The 24138-nt window shown below is 41.9% G+C and overlaps 1 protein-coding gene across 2 annotated transcripts; it reads right to left on the bottom strand.

Annotated features, from left to right (window-relative positions):
- Positions 1-817: 817 nt before the first annotated feature.
- On the bottom strand, positions 818-23504 carry LOC135549920 (exopolyphosphatase PRUNE1-like). 2 transcript variants are annotated; one of them, XM_064980311.1, is made up of 9 exons: positions 23034-23504; positions 21844-21913; positions 12525-12629; positions 11356-11561; positions 10887-11071; positions 10483-10641; positions 8174-8268; positions 5061-5219; positions 818-4492 (listed from the first exon to the last, which is right to left on the bottom strand). In XM_064980311.1, the coding sequence occupies exons 2-9, from the start codon at positions 21880-21882 to the stop codon at positions 4007-4009; spliced, it is 1434 nt and encodes a 477-aa protein (XP_064836383.1). In that variant the 5' UTR covers positions 21883-21913; positions 23034-23504; the 3' UTR covers positions 818-4006. The 2 variants fall into 2 exon arrangements, with proteins under 2 accessions (XP_064836383.1, XP_064836382.1); XM_064980310.1 differs by lacking the exon at positions 23034-23504 and having other exon boundaries at positions 21844-22289.
- Between the last annotated feature and the right edge of the window lie 634 nt (positions 23505-24138).

Here is a 24138-nt window from a genome sequence, read left to right as displayed (position 1 = left end):
TTATGCTCTGTATCAGGTCATTTTACAGGATAATCCGTCTGTCAGGTCATCCATCTGTGAGCTGAAGCTAGAGCGCAGCTGGGTCATGCAGCAAGACAATGATCCAAAACACACAATCAAGTCTACAAGAAAATCACTAAAAAGCCACACATTTGAAGTTTTGTAATGGCCTAGACAAAGTGCAGACTTAATCTCAATTGAAATGTTGTGGCAGGACTTGAAACTAGCAGTTCATGCTTGAAAACCCACAAATGTCTCTTGAGCTAAATCAGTTCTGCATGGAAGAGTGGGCCAAAATTCCTCCAGTGATGTGAGGAATTGCAGCTAAAGATGGCACAACCAGTTATTGAGTGTAAGGGCGCAATTACGTTTTCACACAGGGGCATTTGGTGTTGCATTACTCTGTTTATGAAATAAGTATGAAATTGTTGTGTTATTTGTTCACTCAGGTTAACTTGATGTAATATTAGGTTGTGGTTGAAGATCTGATAACAATAAGTATTGAAAAAATGTGTAAAAGTGGACAAAATTAGAAATGGGGCAAATACTTTTTCACAGCCCTGTATATTCACACAATAGCATTTTGGGACATGACCAGGAATGGCCGGGCGTGGAAGCACACAGCATATGGTGGGGAAAATGGTGAGAGCGCACCCTAAACAATGTGACACAGCTGATTGGAGGGGTGCGAGTTAGTGACAGGACACTAAAGATTCCAATAGTGCCTTGCAGAAACCTTAGCTTTAGGTTATGATTTTGAATCAGCTCAATGACCCAGAATCAGCAAGAAGCCTGAATGAACCTGGACTGCAACACAAACTCTTCAAATCCATCTTTAATAATAGAACAGCATATTTTTACTCTTAGAATATTTTCTTACACGTGGTTTTCACATTCAGTTTTTTTCTCACTTAAATAAAGGAACCACACAGCAAACACTTCATATTGCATACTTGAATACAAGGGAAGTTGAATCCTGATTGTACTGCATAATATTCACAAAACTACCCATGCTGAAAGGAACTGCATGTTGGGGGGGGGGGGGGATCTTTTGATTTAAACCATGATAAACTGAAAAAGGGAACCAATTTGGTAAAAAAACCCATTGTGAATGACTTGTCTTTGTTCAACCTGTTTAGAAGCTAAACAAGTCGAGCTAGCTAACATTTCAAACCTTAAACACATGGAGAAATTAGAACACCACAGAGCACATACAAAAACATGTAATCATGACAAATGGTATAGGAAAGGGATTCATGCCTTTTCGCAAACTAGTGTTTAGTGTTCATATTAAACTGCACAGTCACTGAGCCATTGCATTGTAAATACATTTCCCATGAAACACTTCCACAAAAGGTATGTGGACTGGAGATATAAAAAAGAACACAAACATAATTAGCTTTGCTTTTTTGTGACCCCTCTTGGGAACAACGGATTTGGGATACAAGATACAGTACATTGGTGTTGACATTGTCAAAAACAAATTTGCTCATGCATGTTTAGCTGGCAAAACATTTTTTTAATTTTTTACAATCTAATCTTGCTGAACATCTACAAGCCAATGATTGCCAAATCCTTAATACCTTAGGCTCAATATAGAAATCTTTCAGAGTATGTTTATTAGCAAACTATCAATTAGCAAATTTATTAGCAAATTATCAATACCATGCTAGCTTAGACGCCATATATTGTTTAACTATGAACGAGATGACTGAACATACCTTCTCACTGTGACGTAGGGAGGATATCAATGCAACTGCATGGTTGATTTATATAATCAAGTATCTTCAACTATACTATCTTAATTTAATATCTTAATTAAATGGTTCAACACAGTGCTAGTCAACACTTAAAGATGTTTTCTTTTGTCAAATATATTAAATCAAATTATAACAAAATACAATTTTTGCATTTGATCCAAGATCCTAAAGGACTGGATAGGTGAGAGTAGTATGGTGAAAGCTTCAGATAGCCTATCAGAGGAAGCCATCATCTGATTACTTCCACGTGTCGAAACATTGTGATCTGGGAACACTGAAAGGGTAGGATCCAAAGGAAGAAACAAGAGACTGAAATGCAATAGTGTCACTGTCTTTTGCTCAGTTTCACTTGGTCAACTGAATTTGAAGATTTTCACACCAACTAGATTACATTAGAGCTGCAGTGTACTGTATGTAGAGAACAGAGGTCTACCCAAACAGACATATAATGACTCCACATCCTCAACGATTAAAACATGGCAAGGCACCAGCCTGAACATAATTACCATGCATAGCAGCGAATGTGTTTATGTCTATGCATTTATCTGTATGTGGGTTGGCCTGGGTGTGTTTGCACGTCTCTGTGGTACAGTAAGTTGAAAACTACTCCTCAGCCCAAACTACAGCCAGCTAATGAAGCAGACATCTGAACTAATGTTAACTCAAATTAACCCCCACGAGGCTCTCTGGGTATGCGACATAGATTACAGATCAGAGCAATTCATCACTAACTCGGTCCCAGATCTGTTGGTGCTGTATAGTCAACTCTGATGATAGGGGTTGGCAAGAATGCAAACAGATCTCAGATCAGGCTAATTCCTCACTGGTAACATAATCAATGGTGATTCTAGATGATACGTATATTTGGACAGCTGAAGTAGCATTGCGATATAAATCTCAGTCAGAGAGAGAGAGAGAGAGCAAAGGTGACTGAGTATATAGTTAGGTCTCTGAACGGGGGCAGGAGGTTCGTATGCATGAATGAGCAGCAGAGTTGCATCCATCATCTGGTATCTATCTATCCACCTCTCTCTCTCTTTGTGGGAAGGATGTGAATTCTTCCCCCTTTTCAGATGGATCCCGACAATGAGGAGAACTTTGTGACTGGTGATAATGTCATCAAGACGTCCCACTAACCATGAAAACTCCACACACATGAAACAAACACATGTGCTCGCACACACACGTCAGGAGATATCACGCGTCCAGTCATTAGCCCAATAACGCACATATGAAGCTGTACATAGATTGGTTGCACTAAAAACCAGCAGACTCAGCAGGACCAGGACCGCTGAAACACATGCTGTCATAATGGATGAAGTCACTCTCCACTGCAAGATTCTCCCTCATCATAATATATAATAATATATATCCCATTTAGCAGACGCTTTTGTCCAAAGCGACTTACAAGTCGGCTGGGGCCACTACTTTTACATATGGGTGGCCCCAGCGGGAATCGAACCCACGACGCTTGGCGTTGCAAGCGCCATGCTCTACCGACTGAGCCACACAGGACCCCGTTCACTCAAATGCCTGTGACATTGAAATAGGCCCTTCAAAGATGAATTATATGTTAGTCCATTATGTATTCTCCACATTTCCAATCCACTCCCCCTACACTTGGAGATGGCACCAACTAACCAACGAGGCAGTCCCATGTACTCAGATGCGATACAGAGAAAACACACACTTCATTCAAACTCCATCTGTAGTCCTTGATACAGTGCTACTAGTCATCCCCTTTTTTCTTACGGTTGCCATTTTTTAAAAGAATATCCTATTCTTCATAATGTTCTATGGTGTTGTTAGTCCTGACTTGAGTAAAGCATCCATAAGAGCTTGGTGATCAGTCTGACAGCCACAGTAGTCCAGGGTTGTGTTCATTCGGGCACACCGCAGCAAAACGTGTTGCAACGGAAAACAAAAACAAGCATTTCTTAGTTCAGATGGTACCTCCCTGTTTTGTTCCGTTTTGTTCCTCCTGAACAGGGCCCTGTTTCCAGTTAATGTCAAAGGAGCTGCCGATAGCAAACCTAGGATTGCTATATAACCAGTGAGTTACTGAACATGGCCCCTTTGGATTGTCATTATAATTTGCTATGAGATGTCCCTTATGAAACATACAATTGATTGATATGCTTCTGAATATGAACTTTGAACACTCCTTCTTATAGTCTGTTGATTGGATTGAGGTGCATGAGAACAGTCAGTCAGGGGTACTAGGATTAAAAGGCATCAACAGAAGGTTATTGTTCACCTGGCCAGTTGCCATCTTTATTTTCCCCTGCTTCCCCTCCCATGCGGGAGAACTTTTCCAAAATGGCTTCCGCGCTGATCCGGGGAAGGCCGGCGTCCAGCGGACAGCCCTCCACCAGGCTGTTCATGGGAGTGGCCGGCACCTGGAAGTCCTCCTCCATCCCAGAGTCCTCGGTGCCCAGCAAGCGGCGACGGTGGTGCCGGGAGGCTGAGAAGCAGCGGGGGCGGGCGTCCTCGTCAAAACTAGGCGACCCCGTGGGGTCAACGTGGTCGTCCAGCTCCTCAAAGTCCTCCGCCTCCCCACAATGCACTTGCTTCTTGTCCCACTCCTTCAGGAAGTTCTTGAGGATAGGCAGCACTTTCTTGCGGGAGGCCAGTGCGTTACCTTGGAGATAAGACCTGATGTTGTTGAAGGGGCTGCTCATTGGAGAGAAGCTCAGAGAGGGGTTGCACGACTTTTCTAATGCTTGGCTCACCTACAGCAGAATGAGAAACACACAGTGTATTGCTATTTCATAGTTGCCTTTTTAACATTGACTAATATTCTCAAATTGTCATGCCTGCATTTGCCCAAAAGGCAACTTTGATATATCTCACTTACAGACATGCTTAACATGCTTAATATCAAAGAATAATACATAACAATACCATTTATTTTCACACCAAGGAATAGTTCCTGAGGGCCAATATTAAACTAACTAAGATAGGTTGGTTGGCACAAAAGTAGACAATTTTTTTGTGATATTTTTAACCAGTGGGGAGGAAAGACTCACATCGATATTCAAATGGCCTCTTTACAATAAACTGAACTCATATAAAATACCTTTCATGAACATGAACACACATGTGCCGTATATTTAGGAAAGCACAAAATGGGTAAATTCAGCCAAGTCTATTAGAGGGCTACGTGGAACTACTACTTATGATTTAACTACCCCTATCAAATCCATTACATTACTACCCCTATAAATATTAAATCATTACACATCATATGGCACAGGGGTCAATATATTGTAAGAGGGGGCATGACAGTGCAGTTCATACCTCCTCCCTATAGAGGGTGCTGGAACTGTAGACCGCCAGCTGCCGATGGGGCTCACTGCGTTCATTAAAAGAGATTGTCATGGCGACCACCGCCCCGAAACGATGTTTGTGACAGAACTCACAAAGCTCCTGTTGTAGGCTCCTCCGCTGTAGGAACACCTGTCGAACGAACGGGATGACGTACAACAGCAAACAAAAAAACGTTATTATATAGAGAACAGAAATTGTTTCAAACACAATTCAAAATCTTTAAAATACTTTGAGCGTTTGCTTGGTTCCGTTCCAAAGACCAAGTTCAATCAAGTACAGATACAGTATAAATTATTTCAAATAGTATTTCAACGGAGGTCTGATAGAGAAATATTCTGGCATGCAACAAAACTGTCATGCATGTGTGTACAGTCAACACATGATACATGTGATGGCATGGGGCTGAAGCCAGTAAAATAGAAAGTATTTGTAAAAAATTATATATTTGGCCTCCTGAATGGCGTAGCTGTCTAAGGTACTGCATTGCAGTGCTAGAGGCATTACTACAGACCCGGGTTCATTCCCGGATACAGAAATTAACCCTGGAGTCCCATAGGACGACGCGGCTTAGGGGAGGGTTAGGCCGGTGGGGCTTTACTTGGCTCCTCACGCTCTAGAGCCTGTGGGCTGACCCCGGTCGTTGCCGTTTCCTCCGACATATTGGTGCGGCTGGCTACCAGGTTAAGCTGGCGGGTGTTAAGGAGTGCGGTTAGGTGGGTCATGTTTCAAGGGACGCATGACTTCGCCTCTGAGCCCGTTGGGGAGTTGCAGCGATGAGGCAAGCTAGAAAAAGGGGGTACATTTTTTAAATTCTCAGATCTTCTGAATTGCATCAGCGACGGCCACTCAGATATCAGGGAATGTTCTGAGCCCTTTGGGGAGTTGCAGCGATGAGACAAGCTAGAAAAAGGGGGTACATTTTTTAAATTCTCAGATCTTCTGAATTGCATCAGCGACGGCCACTCAGATATCAGGGAATGTTCTTAACTAACAGACATGACTCTATTGTTTAGCCTGGTCTGAGGCAACACAGTAGCTACTGATCCATTTTGATTACGCTAATCAGACTCTACAATTTACACTCAGAGATGTTAGTTTATTATAGGTGTCACTTTCTGATAAGGGAATAATATACTTAAATGTAATGGTAATGATTAACAAATTCCACCCTGAAACGTAACTATTCGTGATTATTAGTTTATATAGCATGTATAATGAATGATTAAAGTACTAAATGTAAGTCCAATAAGGTTTGGTAGAGACATGTGATGGAGAGAAATGTGTGTGTGTGTGTGTGTCTAAGAAAATACCGAGAACAATTCAACTGCGTTTGACCCAACCTGGCTAGAACTCTGAGAAACTTATGATAGGACAGGGAATCCTTTCAAGGTTCCTCTAATCTCGGGGGAATGGAACTTTCGGCTTGGTAGTGATAAACAGTGGTGAGAACTATGGGGAAAAGATACAACTCATCTACAGTTCGTGTGTTTGTATGTGCGTAGGATATCGACGGTTTGTGTAAAGGTATGTGCGTAAATAGGGAGTGAGTTATAAAATGGATGTCTTTGAATTATGGACTTCAGACGCTCTCGTGAATAAACTGTACGAGCCTTTTGCATAAGCTGAGTCTTTGCCTAATTATTATTAAACCCAGGGTCTTACAAACCTCAGGGATTGGTCAAAGCTTATTGATTGTTAGTTATTATCATTGGGATTGAAAATTCACATGACACTTTCATTCCTAGATGGCTTGTCACTGCATATACACTACATGGCCAAAAGTATGTGGACACCTGCTTGGCAAACATCTAATTCCAAAATCATGGACATTAATATGGAGATGGTCCCTCCTTTGCTGCTATAACAGCTTCTACTCTTCTGGGAAGACATTCCACTAGACGTTAGAACATTGCTGCAGGGACTGGCTTCTATTCAGCAAGCTATAAGAGCATTAGTGAGGTCAGGCATTGATGTTGGGAAATTAGGCCTGGCTCGCAGTCGGTGTTCCAATTCATCCCAAAGGTGTTCAATGGAGTTGAGCTTAGGGCTCTGTGCAAGCCAGTCAAGTTCTTCCACACCGATCGTGACAAACCATTTCTGTACGGACCTCGCTTTGTGCACAGGGGCATTGTCATGATGAAACAGGAAATGGCCTTCCCCAAACTGTTGCCACAAAGTTTGAAGCACAGAATCGTCTAGAATGTCATTGTTTGCTGTAGCGTTAAGATTGCCCTTCACTGGAACTAAGGGGCCTAACCCGAATCATGAAAAACAGCCCCAGACCATTATTCCTCCTCCGCCAAACTTTACAGTTGGCACTATGCATTGGGGCAGGTAGCGTTCTCCTGGCATCCGCAAAACCAAGATTTGTCTGTTGGACTTCCAGATGGTGAAGCGTTATTCATCACTCCAGAAAACGTGTTTCCATTGCTCCAGAGTCCAACGCTTGGCATTGCGCATGGTGATCTTATGCTTGTGTGCAGTTGCTCAGCCATGGAAACCCACTTCATGAACGCTCCCGACGAAAACAGTACTTGTGCTGACATTGCTTCCAGAGGCAGTTTGGAACTTGGTAGCGAGTGATGCAACCGAGGACAGACGCTTCAGCACTCTGACTTGGTAAATCATCTGCAAACCCGAATTTGTTAAAGAGTTGGCTGGTCATTCAAAGGCAAATTAGGCAATTCTAATGCATTGTTGTTAATGGGGAAGAGTAAATGTTCACATACACCCAGTGTGATCCTGAGAGGGTGCTGTTAAAGGTAGACTCAGCCATATTCCTTAACCACAAGGAGCAGGGCAACTTCCGACACAAAGACCGCGTGAAGCAGGAGGCTGCACTCGTCAGCATTTGTTGTCAGGCAGCTGTCACAATGCATTAGAGAGAAGCAAACTCCTGTGCAGATGTTTAACAGTGTATGTGTTGGTGCTGGCGAGTGCAGCCACTTTCTTTTTCACTCTCTTGCTGCACTGCTCTTGTGATTATTAATATCGTTGAGTCTCAGTTTAAAGCATGGTGGCTTAAGCATGGTGGTGGCAGAGTGGATTTAAGTGAAGTAACAGCATGGCTAGACAGGACGTACATCTAGTGTCATATACACAGTGCAGACTGCCAGTCTCAGGTCGCCCCCAGAGACAGACTTCATGTCCTTTAGCAGGATCTGCTCTGTAGAAAGACCTGTAACACAAACCAATGGGACAAGCAGTATTACAAGGGCATTACAATGGAATTGGGTATAGACACTACAAACACTACATGACAAACACTACAGCATATCATAAGTTACCATGTAGATCATATATACAGGGCCTTGTGTTTTGGTTAATCATGGCACATGACCTGGATTTTAACCTTTATTTTAACCCTTTTCCAGAAATGAGAATTTGACCAAAAATTATAGCAATTGTCTGAGGACATGAAGGCGGGACCATCTGAAATAAAAAGAAAACAGGGCAGTTTGATGAAAAAGCTTTAAAATGGGCAATAAGTAGTTGCTACATAAATGTTTTTACTTACAAATTAATTATATTTACCCATTTGATTCTTGAAGAATATAAATTAGAAATGGCTCATGAGTTTAGTTCAACTGTCGTACCTCATCATAACCCAAACTATTAGCTTGTTTTACTCCAATGTTTGTAAACAAAGTAAATGTAAACACTGTATAGCCTCAAAACATGATTAAACTAGAATTGTGATGTCATGTATGGTCAGTCCTTGCATCCATAATATGCTTGAAAATATGGAGAGTGGTACTCAGTAAAGTGTTGTATTGGATTTGCCCCAAACATTACACTTTGTATTCAGGACAAACAGTTTCATTGCTTTGCCACATTTTTGCAGTTTTACTTTAGCGCCTTGTTGCAAACAGGATGCATGTTTTGGAATATTTTTATTCTGTACAGGCTTCCTTCTTTTCACTCTGTCATATATGTTAGTATTGTGGAGTAACTACAATGTTGTTGATCCATCCTCAGTTTTCTCCTATCACCGCCATTAAACTCTGTAACTGGTTTAAAAAGTTACCATTGGCCTCATCGTAAAATCCCTGAACGGTTTCCTTCCTCTCCAGCAACTGAGTTAGTAAAGACACCTGTATCTTTGTATTGACTGGGTGTATTTATACATTCACCATCCAAAGTGTAACTGATAACTTAATTTTGCCCAAACGGATATTCAACGACAGCTTTTTTAACAAAGATTTGACCCATCTACCAGTAGGTGCCCTTTGCCAGGCATTGGAAAACCTCCCTGGTCTTTGTGGTTGAAACTGTGTTTGAAATTCACTGCTCGACTGAGGGAGCTTACAGATAATTACATGTGTAGGGTACAGAGATGAGGTAATCATTTAAAAATCATGTTAAACACTGTTATTGCACACAGAGTGTGACAAACAAATCTCAATTTAATACATTTTAAATTCAGGCTGTAACACAACAAAATGTGGAACAAGTCAATGAGTGTGAATAGTTTCTGAAGGCGATCTATGATATGACTTGTTTAGCAAATGTGTACTCCTGAACCTATATAGGCTTTCCATAACAAAGGGGTTGAATACTTATTGACTCAAAAGACATTTCAGCTTTTAATTTTTAATTAATTCGTAATTTCATTCCACTTTTGTGTGTAGGCCAATGACCAAAAATCTCAATTTCATCCATTTTAAAATCAGGCTGTAACACAACAACATTTTGAAAAAGTCAAGGGCACTGTATAACATAACACAAACCTGGAATTTGGTCAACACAAGGCAGAATGACCATCACCTCAGATTGAAGCTATGTAAGTTCAAGGCTGACCGCGTTACTGCAGGCATTATTTGCAGAAAAAAGGATTGCAATCTTTGTGTGAATACATTTTTTAAAGAAGACAATAGTGGTACCAATACCATGGTACCCCGGTCGGCCTTCAACTTGAGTTACTCAATGAGAGGGGGCAGCACTGAGCTAGTCTGCAACATCACTTCCTGGAGTAGCTCAAACTGTGCATGTTATGTCTCTATGAGATGCCATCTTAACATACTTTATTTGGCTCCAATGTGCTATTGAGTTTTACATAGGAATGAATGGTGTCATGTGATCAATGTCTTTTTCCAGTCATTGGGTCAACAGATCAGAGGTTCCCACCTAAGGGGTTTGACATCTTATTTTGTTTACTTCTAGATGGTCACTCCACAACATTCTTTTGAGGTTGTGTGAAATCTCAAACTTACTCTACAACATTCTCTTTAAATAATGGTACCTCTTTATTTGAATGATATGTCATAACAGTGTCATAATACTGACATAATAATGTCATATTGTCATAACATCTTATGTCAAGTGACAAGGCAGATTCATTTTGTGCACCTCTCAACACCTCTCCCATGGCATGTTTTTCCCACCTTTTTACCTGAGATGTCAAACTTGGCGCTTTGTAGGGACTGGAAGAGGGCGCCCCTGGGCGGCAGGTCAGGGAAACGCGACTCCAGCAGGCAGGACAGTTGGCTGTCCTTGGGTGTGACCTTGCCCGCCTCAGGGGCCATGTTGACACAATCCAGCACGATGGCCCCTGTGTGGGCACACTGCCAAGTATAGGTGAACTGAGCCAATGGTTACTGCTGGTATTGACAAACAAGTGCAACTACAAGAGAGTTGTCGGATTCAGTGATAATTCATCCTGACATATTCCCCACTGCCTAGTTCTGAGGTATACACTGATTAAAGACCCAGAGACATTGTGGCCCTCGAGGACTGGAGTTTGACACCTTATAGAGAATGCTGGATGTAAGAGAATTATTGCTGTGGCAACCTTACCGTATAATAATTGAGCCACCTGTCTGTCTAGCACTTCAGGTGCCTTGTGGTGAATGCGCTCTGTCACCAAGGTAGCACAGGAACCCACGGTTTCCACGGTGACGGAACAGGACATGGAGGGTGTTCTCTCGAGGTCATGGTGGTCAATGACTTCCACAACTGCATCCTCCAAGTCGATGTCGGCACTACAGGGAAAAGTCAGGGTTGAGTGAATGTTGTGAAATACATTGTGTCATACATCTTTAACTATGTGTTTCCTCAATCTTGGTCCAGGGAACTGGCCCTCCACATATCAGGCACTTCCCATAACTTTGATCTGTGTTGTCAATACTACTTGATACTGTAGGTATCAGTGGAAGAAAATCTGAGTGAGAGAAAGGCAAAGCGATGGTAATGGAGAGAACGAGAGAAAGAGAATGCGAGTTTAGAACAGAAAATAAATAGAAAGAGTAATGTTGCAACCGATGACCTAGGAAGCACGTTGTGGTCCACCAGGGTGAGCATCAACCTCTTGGCTCTATGGAGCCCTGCCAGGTCCACCTCGTCACGGAACACCAGAGCCTCAGGCGGAACACCGCTCTCCTTCAGTAGGAAAACGTTGTCTGACCGCAGGGGGAACTCAGCCCTCGGGATGTTCAGCACCGGCACCACAGTCTTGCCTGAGCTGCCAGATGTCTGGGAACAAAGGGGGACGAAAGAAGAGGAGGAGAAAAGGAGGGAAGGATAGAAGAGCGAGACCAGATCAAAACAGATATCTGACACCAACACACCTTCCTGCTGAGGCTAGCTGGGATTCCTCTGCAATGTTTTTGTCCATCTTCACAGGCCTTGGGGGATCTTGAGTATCTGAGGTTGTGTGAATATTTCATGAGTAGCGGGGGCGTATAGGCTAGCGAGCAGCTTAAACCAGGGGTTTGGGAGGACGGATGGATCAATGCAGTAATGAAAGATAAGAAGAGACTGGTGCCCGATGGCCAGTGCACCGACACTGTTTTTATGCTTGAGTGACTCTGAGGGTTGTCTGCTCCTATTTTGGAAAATGCTGTGCATTTTGATTACGCTTGGTCAAGCTATTCATGGCCCTCAGACTTACAAATGAGTCACTCAGCGCAAATTCCGTGCCTGCGGTGCTTCAGGACTTTGGCCCAGCTCTCTCAACTCTGTTCACAAGTCAAAGAGAAGATACTTATTCATTACCGCATAGCAGGACGTATTCGTCCACCAATTTGCTTTCAAACAACTGCACTATAGAGTTGTCATTTTGCTCGTATGGGACTTAAAAGAAAAATTCCAGTCAAAAACTATATTTTGGTATTTGTTTCATTAGTCCACTGTTGATACAGTCCCAAAATGTATTGCATGCCAGCAATCAAGTTTTGAAGATATGGAACTTAAAAATATATATTGTTCATAATTACATAAGCTCATTCTAGAAGCCTCTGCAGAGCCTAAAATGTTGTCAAGGGCCTGCGGGCCCCAATTTCGGCAGCCCTGAAGTAGTGTCAATATTTATTACCGTATAAAAACCTAAACATATGCGGGGAATGAATAATTCAGGTATGCTAACTTATTTCCGACCTGGGTTGAGGGATTCCCTAATGAGAGGCGGTACAGGCTAGAAGCTAGCTTTGGACTCACTTTGGACAGAAAGTAGGCAAAGGCAAGGGACGACACCATGGAGTCGAGGTCACAGGCCTCGTTGCCAAGGATGACGTGGATCCCAGAGCTTCCCTCCGCACTGCCCTAAGGAGGTTATGAAAAAATAAAGGAGGGCAAGAGGGTGGTAAAATTCTGTCAGCTTTATACTTTGCAGATTTGTAAACAGTTTTTTTTAACACAGCCAAGGCTACACTAGTCAAAATGTAAAAAGTATTAGTATCATCTAAACCAAGGGTTTCCAACCTTTTATAGCATGAGAGTTTCTTCATGAAATGAGAGCTACAAAATTATGAAACGTTGCGAGCTACTCATACATTTTCTCTAGCTTTCAAATAGGCACACTTTATACTTTTCCAATTTTTCCAATGGAATTGGATGTTCTGAGCCCATGTCAATGCTTAAATCACATCAGAAGACCATTTTTGAGGGCATTTTGCTAAAAAGTCCTGTGCTTGTCTAACATTTTTTTTGCTGCTGCATATGCCATGTCATGACAGAGTTTGATAAACAAAAGCCAACCCGATTGATAGAAATAATCATGCCATAATTCTGCCAGGTAAGTGTTACGCTCGTCGAAATGATCGGACCAAGGTGTGGTATTTGAAGAATCAACATGTAATACCCACAGGAGACCGGATGGCAGCTCTCTTCTCCTGTTCACTCGTCGTCCAATCAAAATGCAGTTCAGAACATTACTGTTTGATTTTAGTGTGAATATAGAAGTTTGTTATCGTGTGTAGTGGAAAGCAAAGCTTTTTGTTGATGATCAGACCTGATTGCTTCATTGCTTCAGACCTGATTGCTTCCTTTTGTTTTTATTAAAAATGAACACCTAAAAACAACAAAAGGAAAACGAACGTAACGTTCGGTAGGCTACAAGAGCTGTACAAAAACAACATCCCACAAAACTACGGTGGCAAAACAAGCTGCCTAAGTATGATTCCCAATCAGAGACAACGACAGACAGCTGTCCCTGATTGAGAACCATACCCGGCCAAAACAGAAATAAAGAACATAGAGTTTCCCACCCGAGTCACACCCTGACCAACCAAACATAAAGAATAAAAAGATCTCTACGGTCAGGGCGTGGAATTAAGCCTACTTTTCAGTTCATATTTAATTAAGACGGTGTTGGAGAAAGTCTTTCTGTCTACGCAGAAGACAGTTATCATGATTGCTAACTAGCTACACGAAGTGAATGGTAGAGACAAACGCGTGCACCACACAAGACATACAAGGTCAATATAGCTTGAAATTAATTGGTAGATATAGTGTTGTGTTTGTCTTTTTAAGCTAATTGTGGCTAACTAGGGGCGGGATAATGAACTTAAGGTGTCTGATACTTGTGAGATTTGTTTATGACAGTGGTGGAACACGTAAAAAATACATGCACTTTCCGAATTGTTTAGTGAGTTACTTATAGGTGGGCTGCAAGCTTCTGGTAGCTCGCGATCAACCTGTTGGAGACCCAAACAGTCGTCAGTTTGATACCTACCTGCAGTCAGTTATTGATTAGCCAAAATTTAGCCTACTGAAACAAATCCTATTTTGACAGCCTGAAATGGTTGCCAGTCAGGCTCACAGTAGTTAGTTAGCATCTAGCCTATGCTAACATTTTTGGACTGCTGATTATAATCTAATTAGGCGTATCAACGAACATCAACTACCTTAAGTTTAATAACAGTGAGTGAATGTGCAGCTGCAACTGTGATATAGCCTTATTAGACTCCGTGGGATGTTTTCATTTGGATCATTTAGCTTTCGGGTTGATAGACCCACTGTGATAATGAGTGTGATTAGTCTCACTTTATCTGTGACATGATATAAGAAACAGTGTTATTACTGACAACGGGGGGGAGATGGCCTTGCTGTGATGTGATGATTCAAAAGCAGTGAAAGCACTAATTACCAGTGTGTGGGGCAGCATTCGGTATAAACACAAAAAAGAAGAACCAGCCATCTGGGTTCAGCAAAGTTCTTCTGACCCCCTATCCTCTGCATTGTGAACACTTGAATGAGCTAGTTCAGTTAGTTTCTCAACCTGTATTTATCTGTAAATTAGGAGAAAAGGCCCAAACACAAACTATTTAGCAGGTATTATATGCTAACAACTACTTCGCCCCTTCAGGCCACCATAGATTTAACAATGAATCTATAAGGTGGGTCCACGATTGTACTTTGTGAACCAGCGTAACAAGGATAGGATCTCTCCTGTTGATCTCAACATATTGGGAGTTGATGTGCATCCTATTGACTTCAATGGTAAATCAAGAAATATAGCCAGGTCTGCCTCCTAGACTGGTTTTTCTCACCATCAGTATGGGGTGTCGCTAACTGGGTGGAGAGAGCCATTCCGCCCCATGTTAAGGGCCTCAAGGGTGATGGTAACGGGCAGCCAGTGTGAGTGTACTACAACATGGTGTCATGGCCGCCCAGCCTCCCCTTCCCTCGCATCTCCCTCTTCTCAGCGTGCCTGTCACCTCCTATAAGCCGTAGTAGTGGTCAGACCCGGGCAGGCAAGCAGGAACCAAAAGGAGGCTATATTTAACCACAGAGTGTGTGCAGCAGAGCTCTCCAACTGTGACTCCACGACTGTTCCATGGCAGATAGAACGATTCGGGGCCACCTCTACTACAGCTATAGTAATCCAATATTGCAGTATCCATTCAAGGACAAGGCCAGAAATATAAACAAGGGTTAGATAAGAGATGAACAACTTGGTTGGTGGGAAAATGTAGGCCTGTGACACAAATATGGAAGTGAAGAGGGGGGAATGTTATGATAGTAAAATGATCATGATAGGATGCTCTGATTCACGCAGCTCTGAACTTCATGCATGTCCCTGTGCGACTGTTTTGTTCACCATCAATTGTAGATAATGGCGTTAATGGGAAATGCTAACTGTTTTGCAACGGGCTTCATATGCAGCTCACTCTACTACTGAGAAATGTCAATTACTGTTTTATAACAGGGCACTGCTGTTTTCTAACAGTTATCCTCATATCCCACGCTAATGTGAATTCTACCACTTTAACAGAACAATCCATGTAGGCCTGCATTTGAGTGCAGCGTTCTGGGCAAGGATCACTGAGACACTTTGGCAGCTTCATTGAGTTGATATTGATGAGTCAACAGTGTTCCATTATTACTCAAGCACAAATCAAATGCAGTAACGCACACTGGCTACTCTCACTTGTCTCCCTTTCAGAGTGACCTATCATAGCTCTCATTCCATCTGGTTAATGTAAAACCACACCACACTGAGGCATTCTCTCTCCAGTCCACTTAGAACAGGCCTCAAGGATTTGGAGAGGTAAGGCTAACACCCTGCTAAACCGTGGAATTGGTGGACAGAGTCGCAAGGCGTGTGGAGAGAGGGAGGAGAGACAAGCCCTATTCTTCCTCATTCTACATATCTTTCTCATCCTCATCATCAGTATAACATTTCAGTTAAATACATTCCACTTTGAGTCCCCTTTTGTCGGGAATAGTGTTATTTTATGTAGGTAATGGTGTAATTTTAGGTAACGGTTATGAACTTCGGTAGTTGGAAATACCTTAGATAGGCAAACATGTATTTTAATCTGTCTGTCGGCATATTTCAAGACATGTCATATGAGGGTGCAGTGAGATACCCGACGGGTTGGACGATACTTTTCTCGTCAATCATATTTAAAAAAACGTATACTTAAAAACTGGAAATGAACCAATCGTCCGTCGTTAACGGAAGTGTGTGGGCTACGGAGAGAAACAAAAATGGTGCAGTTTGAGGCCATGTGTCGGAAAGTGATGCGGGCGCTGGAGATGGGGGTGTGTGCTCCTGGGTCTGGGCAGGTGTGATGTAGTTGATGTTTGTATGATGTTGTCGTTTGCATGTATATGTTTTAATATTGTGTTTGTATTGTTTATAAAATATCAAATCAAATCTTAGGAAAAGAAATGGACCATTTCAACAATGTCAGAATTTCCCAATACCAATATATCCTGCCGGTAATTACAATGTCATAACAACAGAATTATGGCACACATAGTCAAGGAAGGAAATGTCTGACCTCTACAGATCTCTACTGTCTCGATCTATTGAACATATTGCCCCATCACTGAAAAGAAAGACTGCTGCAGCCAATAACCTTATATTGACTCTAAGTGTTTGATTATGGGAAAGGTGAGCATGTTGATGAACATGTTGTGGGCTCCCCAACCCCAGTGTGTGGGCATGAGACAGGACAGGCATACAAAACGTTAGACTAGTTCTCTTATACTAGCTCCACAGTAGGCAGAGTAGTCAGGGATGACCCCAGACATAAACATTAACACATAGGGCTGGTTTCCCAAACACCGATTAGTCAAGTCCTACAACTAAAAATCCCATTTAATTAAGAATCTCCATTGATATAGACGTTCAGTCCAGGACTAGGCTTAATCCATGTCCAGAAATGTGTATTTATTGATTTTTATTTAACCCTTATTTTACCAGGTAAGTTAGCCGAGAACACATTCTCATTTACAGCAACAACCTGGATGAATGAGACCAATCCCTTACACCATGAGGTATGAGGGAAAGACTGGGAATTTAGCCAGCCCTACTCTTAAGATAAGTGCCATTGGATTTTTAGTAACCACCAAGAGTCAAGACACTCGTTTAACATCCCATCTGAAAGACAGCACCCTACACAGGGCAATGTCCCCAATCACTGTCCTGGGGTATTGGGATAGTTATCTTAGACCAGAGAAAAGAGTGCCTCCTATTGGCTCTCCAAAACCACTTCCAGCAGCTTCTGGACTCCCATCCAGAGACTGACCAGGACCAACATTGCTAAGCTTCAGAGGCAAGCCAGCAGTGGGATGCAGGGTGGTATGCTCCTGGCCCAAACCAGCCCTTAGTCTCCAGCCATGTGAGGAAGCAATAATGTGAAGTGACAGTGACTAAACTAAGGTTGCCCAGTGCCCACCAGAATACAGAGACCTCCTGTATGGCAGTATCCAGACATAACTTGGCCGATTTATTTTGTTTATTTGTAATAATGACAATTACAACAATACTGAATGAACTCTTATTTTAACTTAATATAATACATCAATAAAATCAATTTAGCCTCAAGTAAATAATGAAACATGTTTAATTTGGTTTAGTGCAAAAACAAAGTGTTGGAGAAGAAAGTAAAAGTGCAATATGTGCTATGTAAAACGAGCTAATGTTTCAGTTCCTTGCTCAGATCATGAGAACATATGAAAGCTGGTGGTTCCTTTTAACATGAGTCTTCAATATTCCCAAGTAAGAAGTTTTAGGCTGTAATTATTATAGGAATTATAGGACAATTTCCCTCTATACCATTTGTATTTCATTAACCTTTGACTATTGGATGTTCTTATAGGCACTTTAGTATTGCCAGTGTAACAGTATAGCTTCCGTCCCTCTAGTTAGCGCGCGCTAACTAGCTAGCCATTTCACATCGGTTGCACCAGCCTCATCTCGGGAGTTGATAGGCTTGAAGTCATAAACAGCGCAATGCTTGACGCACAACGAAGAGCTGCTGGCAAAACGCACGAAAGTGCTGTTAGAATGAATGTTTACGCGCCTGCTTCTGCCTACCACCGCTCAGTCAGATACTTGTATGCTCAGTCAGATTATATGCAATGCAGGACATGCTAGATAATATCTAGTAATATCATCAACCATGTGTAGTTAACTAGTGACTATGATTGATTGTTTTTTATAAGATCGGTTTAATGCTAGCTAGCAATTTACCTTGGCTTACTGCATTTGCGTAACAGGCAGTCTCCTTGTGGAGTGCAACGAGAGAGAGGCAGGTCGTTGTTGCATTGGACTAGTTAACTGTTAGGTTGCAAGATTTGATCCCCCGAGCTGACAAGATGAAAATCTGTCGTTCTGCCCCTGAACAAGGCAGTTAACCCACCGTTCCTAGTCTGTCATTGAAAATAAGAATGTGTTCTTAACTGACTTGCCTAGTTAAATAAAGGTATATAAAAATATATATATTTTTTTAAATCGGCACCCAAAAATACTGATTTCCGATTGTTATGAAAACTTGAAATCGGCCCTAATTAATCGGCCATTCCGATTAATTGGTCGACCTCTAATATGAACCAAACAGAAGCATCTGACTGGAGGGCAGAAATATTCAATCTAATAGGCGACAAGAGCCAGGAAGTATGCCCACATAAAATGGGAAATCATACTTGGAGGATGCCAGGAGTGAAGAACTTTTAAGTGAATAGATCATAGCCCATTGGCTTGGGAGTAATGGTAGGTTAAGGAATGCTTGCACCTTGCTCGCTGCACTTCAAAAAGAAAATAGGCACTACAAACTACAACCTGGGCTACTACAGTCCATACTGTACTACAGTGTCATACAGGGAGGGTTTTAAGAAGGGAATTAAATTCAGCCCATTTCATGTTTTAATTTGTGTTACGTCATGTCTCAAATGTGTTCTCCCACCACAGCTGTTCTCTAACGGAAAGAAAAAAACTAAAGTGAAGAGCGTTAATGGTGACTACTAAAAAGAAATGACCAACCCCTTGAAATTAGACACCTACCCTTTAAACCTTTGCTGTGCCTGACAGCCAAAGACAGTGGAAGGAAGGGGGGATGAGATGTCTGCCATCCAGGCATAGTGACAGAGGTGCCACCTAATGTCACTACTAATGTCACATGCTCAACAGTAAAGCAGTTGGGCCACAGGAATTTGGATGTGAGAGCTTTAGCCCAGACTACGCCCACCCAGTACTCAGACCCCTTGACTTTTTTAAACATTTTGTTACGTTACATATTCTAAAAGGGATTAATATATTTTAAAAACTCCTCAGCAATCGACACACAATAGCCCATAATGATGAAGTTAAAACAGGTTTTTAGACATTTTTGAAAATGTATTAAAAATAAAACACAGAAATACCTTATTTACATAAGTATTCAGACCCTTTGCTATGACACTCGAAATTGAGCTCAGGTGCATCCTGTTTCCATTGATCATCCTTGAGATGTTTCTACAACTTGATTAGAGTCCACCTGTGCTAAATTGATTTGATTGGACATGATTTGGAAAGGTACACACCTGTCTAAATAAGTTCTCACAGTTGACGGTGCATTGTGCTCTAGTGACTCTTTATGGCAGCCAGGCTCCTGCATGTTTACCTCGTCGTTAGTTGAACGGTGTTTCCTCCGACACCTTGATGAGGCTGGCTTCCAGGTTAAGCGGGCGGATGTTAAGGAGTGTGGTGGTGGGTCATGTTTCGGGGGACGCATGACTCGACCTTTGCTTCTCCCGAGCCTGTTGGTGAGTTGCAGCGATGAGACAATGATCGTAATTGAAATTGGGAGAAAAAGAGGGTAAAATACAAAAAAAAATGTATAGAAGAAGTTTGGAACCACCAAGACTTTCTAGAGCTGGCTGTCTGGCCAAACTGAGCAATCAGGGGAGAAGGGCCTTGGTCAGAGAGGTGACCGAAAACCCGATAGTCACTCTGACAGAGCTCTAGAGTTCCTCTGTGGAGATGGGGAAACCTTCCAGAAGGACAACCATATCTGAAGCATGCCACCAATCAGGCCTTTATGGTAGAGTGGCCAGAAGGAAGCCATTTATCAGTAAAAAAAAAAAACATGACAGCCCACTTGGAGTTTGCCAAAAGGCACCTAAAGACTCTCAGACCATGAGAAACAACATTATCTGGGCTGATGAAACCAAGATTGAATTATTTGGTCTGAATGTCAAGCGTCACATCTGGAGGAAACCTGGCATCACGTCTGGAGGAAACCTACGGTGAAGCATGGTGTTGGACGCATCATGCTGTGGGGATGTTTTTCAGCGGCAGGGACTGGGAGACTAGTCAGGATCGAGGCAAAGATGAATGGAGCAAAGTACAGAGAGAGATCCTTGATGAAAACCTGCTCCAGAGCACTCAGGACCTCAGACTGGGGTGAAGGTTCACCTTCCAACAGGACAACGACCCTAAGCACACAACCAAGACAACACAGGAGTGGCTTTGGGACAAGTCTCAATGTCCTTGAGTGACCCAGCCAGAGCCCGGACTTGAACCCGATCTAACATCTCTGGAGAGACCTGAAAACAGCTGTGCAGCAATGCTCCCCATTCAACCTGACAGAGCTTGAGAGGATCTGCAGAGAGGAATGGGAGAAACTCCTCAAATACAGGTGTGCCAAGCTTGTAGCATCATACCCAAGAAGACTCAAGGCTGTAATCGCTGCCAAAGGTGCTTCAACAAAGTAATGAGAAAAGGGTCTGAACACTTATGTAAATATGATATTTCCATTATTTTTATTATGAATTTACACCAATTTCTAAAAACCTGTTTTAACTGTGTCATTGTGGGCGATTGTGTGTAAATTGATGAGGGGGAAAAAACTATTTAATACATTTTAGAATAAGGCTGTAACGTGACAAAATGTGGAAAAAGTCAAGGGGTCTGAATACTTTCCGATTGCACTGTATATAGACAGGCGAACCCACCACACATGGCAGCTTTCGTCTTGATTGGGCACACACTGAGAGAATACATGGTCAGTAAATGCAGGAATGGGGCAGATAGGGAATTGCATAAGAGATTGTTTTCCATGTCTAGCTCTTTGCACTTGGCTAAAAGTCACACAAATGATTAACCCTCACGGCATCAGTTATCTGACTCTACTGTGACAACACTTTGCTAAATCTCTTGAAAACATACCAATGAGGCATGGGGGTAGGGTTTGCTGTGCAAGAACTCCATCATGCAATATTCGACAATGACTGTAATGGAAGTTACGGTGGGCAATACTCTACCTCTTGCTCCCTGACAACTCATCCACACATCACCCCCCCCCCATTAGTCATGGCGCTATGTGGTTTGTGTATGTTAGACCTTTTACAACAGGAAGATGCAAAAAAAATGTTTTGAATCTTGAACCAAACTACATTTGACTCTATGTTCAATCAATAAACTCTCAATTTTAGTTGACAGTTGGCTGTCAAGACTAAACTTTTAAATTTCACTCCGTGACAAGATTAACTGACTCAAAGCCACAAGAGGGTATAATACATTTCAAGCGTTACTTGTTAGGGGGAGGTAGTTGCAGAAACGTTGGAATGGTTTAGTAATAGAATAGTACATGATGAGTAATATATTAGTAATACGCTAGCTAATTCAATAGGAAAAAAAACAAATATGGCATGACAGACAGCAGAGAGAGCACGCGATGGACAGGGCTAGTCATTGAGCAGAGCAACTGAGACATTTGTAAAACATGCAATGCATAGTAAACGTGTTCGTGTGTTTGCCTACCTTTATTGCAGCACTACATCTCTGTAGAAACCGCTCCATTTTCGTCAGCGTAGAGCACGCCCGGGATATTCTGTAAAACAGAATGTTTACAGACCTGGGTCCTGTGCAAAGACAAGTTGACAAATATTTCAACACCACGTTTTGAAAAACAGCAGCTCCTGAAGTGTAGCGGCTATAATGTAGAAAGTGGCAGTGGTGGGTCCTTCGCGAATGAACGGCTCTTTTTGGTGAACGTAAGGATCCGAATTGCATCTGTGAAAGAGCCGTTCATTTAGCTCCCTGATTTGCATATTGTTACTGCTTTTTCAGCTACAGACAACGATTATCTGCAGATAAGTTATAAAAACATTGTATGAAGAGTGTAATTCCTCACTGCAGGAAGAATAAATAGTGAGGTGAGATACGTTTTCAAGTCCACACGCATTTAGCTGTACATTCCTTTTTTTGCAGGTCATCTAATAATATGCTCCGGTAAAAAAATGTATTTGAATACACATGTCACGATCTGACACAATGGGAGGTAATTTTGTTGGCTTAAATTTGATATTTGCATGGTTTTCATGGTTTTATGTTTTTTTTTTTAAGCGCTACTGAACGAAGAGCCGTTTAGGTGCCAAATGAGCGGCTCTTTTAGCTTAACGGAGGCAATGAGCCGGTTCACTGAAAAGACTCGGAACGCGGGTAAATATTCCACTAAATTCGTGATGTCACAGACGGAGTTGTGCCAAAAAGCAATCCACTACAGAACTGTGTGGTAGATATATTGATATATTTATTTGATAAGTTAAAACATAATACAACCACACATGCATGTAAAATGATCGAGAATGACATTAAAAAAAATTGAGTTGTCTTAAAAAATGTCTCAATACATTTACGAACAAATAACATCGTAGGCCTAGGCTACGCAGTAGATCTAGCGTACTAGGCATACTTATGTATATTGATGAATAACATTTTTAACTTATATTGCGATTTTCAAAGAATCAAAAAAAAAAAAGCAAACAAACAAAACATGTTAATGATGGAGATTGAAAGTCAGTCGGCTTCGGATGAAGTTGAGGCATTTGCGGCTGGAAAGGCAGTCTAGGTTCATCGTAGGTTCAATAGAGAGGGCATTGATGGGACAGGCAAGGATAAACAATGACAATCTGACAACCACAAAAAAACAGGTTAACAACGCACCACACCTGCTTCTCGGGAATAGTCAGTCGTTCCATTAGAGCCACTCCTCTGGTACTGGTCCTCAATTGCCAGGAATGTAACACTAACCTGGGTGATGCCACGGCTGCTAAAAAGCTCACGAAAAGATACCACAATTTGGAAGTGGTTAGGAGCATTCCCTGACAAGTCCCTGAACTTCCTCTGCTACCTCTGAACACAGCATGCTGTCCATGGTGTAATAGTTCCAAACAGATTAAACAAAATGGCACATGATTTGAATTCAAACAGCCAGCTACCTAGCTAGCTATCAAGTCAAAATGTATACTTTTAATCACGATCCTGCGTCTCTGAGCGTCAAGGTAGGATATAGTGATTAAACGCTAGAGCAGCCCGAAAAACAAAACAAAAATATGCTTAAAAATAATTATAATATAATTATTCAGAGCTCCTATGGCTATTTATGTGTCCCTTGCTTTTTGCCTCATGACAACATCAACAGAAAATATTTCCAGAACTTTGCTATGTAGTCTACATTTTGCCAACCCAAATCCTATTATTAGAATCACATCGATGGTCAATACAATAAATGGAAAAATTAAGCTGTGTGAGAATTTGACAATTATACTATTTTATTCACTTCCTACATTAGTGAGAGCAGGTGTTTATAGTCTTTATACACACAGTGTGTGACACATAATTAAGCAATAAGGCCCGAGGGGGTGTGGTATATGCTACCATACCACGGATAAAGGGCTGTTCTTAAGCACGAAGTGCCTGGATACAAGCCATATACCACAAACCCCCAAGGTGCATTATTGCTATTATAAACTAGTTACCAACGTAATTAGAGCAGTAAAAATAGATATTTAGTCATACGGTCTGATGTTTATTTTTTTACCTTTATTTAACGAGGCAAGTCAGTTAAGAACAAATTAATATTTTCAATGACGGCCGAGGAACTGCCTTGTTCAGGGGCAAAACGACATATTTGTACCTCGTCAGCTCGGGGATTCGATCTTGCAACCTTCCACTTACTGGCCCAACGATCTAACCACTAGGCTACGCTGCCGATATATCACAGCTGTCAGCGAAACAGCATTCAGGGCTCGAACCACCCAGTTTATAATCCAT

This window comes from Oncorhynchus masou, chromosome 12 (assembly GCF_036934945.1).
Source record: "Oncorhynchus masou masou isolate Uvic2021 chromosome 12, UVic_Omas_1.1, whole genome shotgun sequence".
NCBI classification, from domain to species: Eukaryota; Metazoa; Chordata; class Actinopteri; order Salmoniformes; family Salmonidae; genus Oncorhynchus; species Oncorhynchus masou.
Note: the sequence above shows the minus strand (reverse complement) of the source record. Positions and strands in the feature narration are given on the sequence as shown.

What these genes read in the sequence shown, in the direction of transcription:
- LOC135549920 (XM_064980310.1), bottom strand. Translation starts at nt 22,095, where the DNA reads ATGCAATTCGGATCCTTACGTTCACCAAAAAGAGCCGTTCATTCGCGA. An exon ending in GACCACAACGTGCTTCCTAG is followed by an intron (nt 11,072 to 11,355) that starts GTCATCGGTTGC and finishes TTTTCCCTGTAG; the next exon opens with TGCCGACATCGACTTGGAGG. An exon ending in CTGTGTATATGACACTAGAT is followed by an intron (nt 5,220 to 8,173) that starts GTACGTCCTGTC and finishes TTCGTTCGACAG; the next exon opens with GTGTTCCTACAGCGGAGGAG.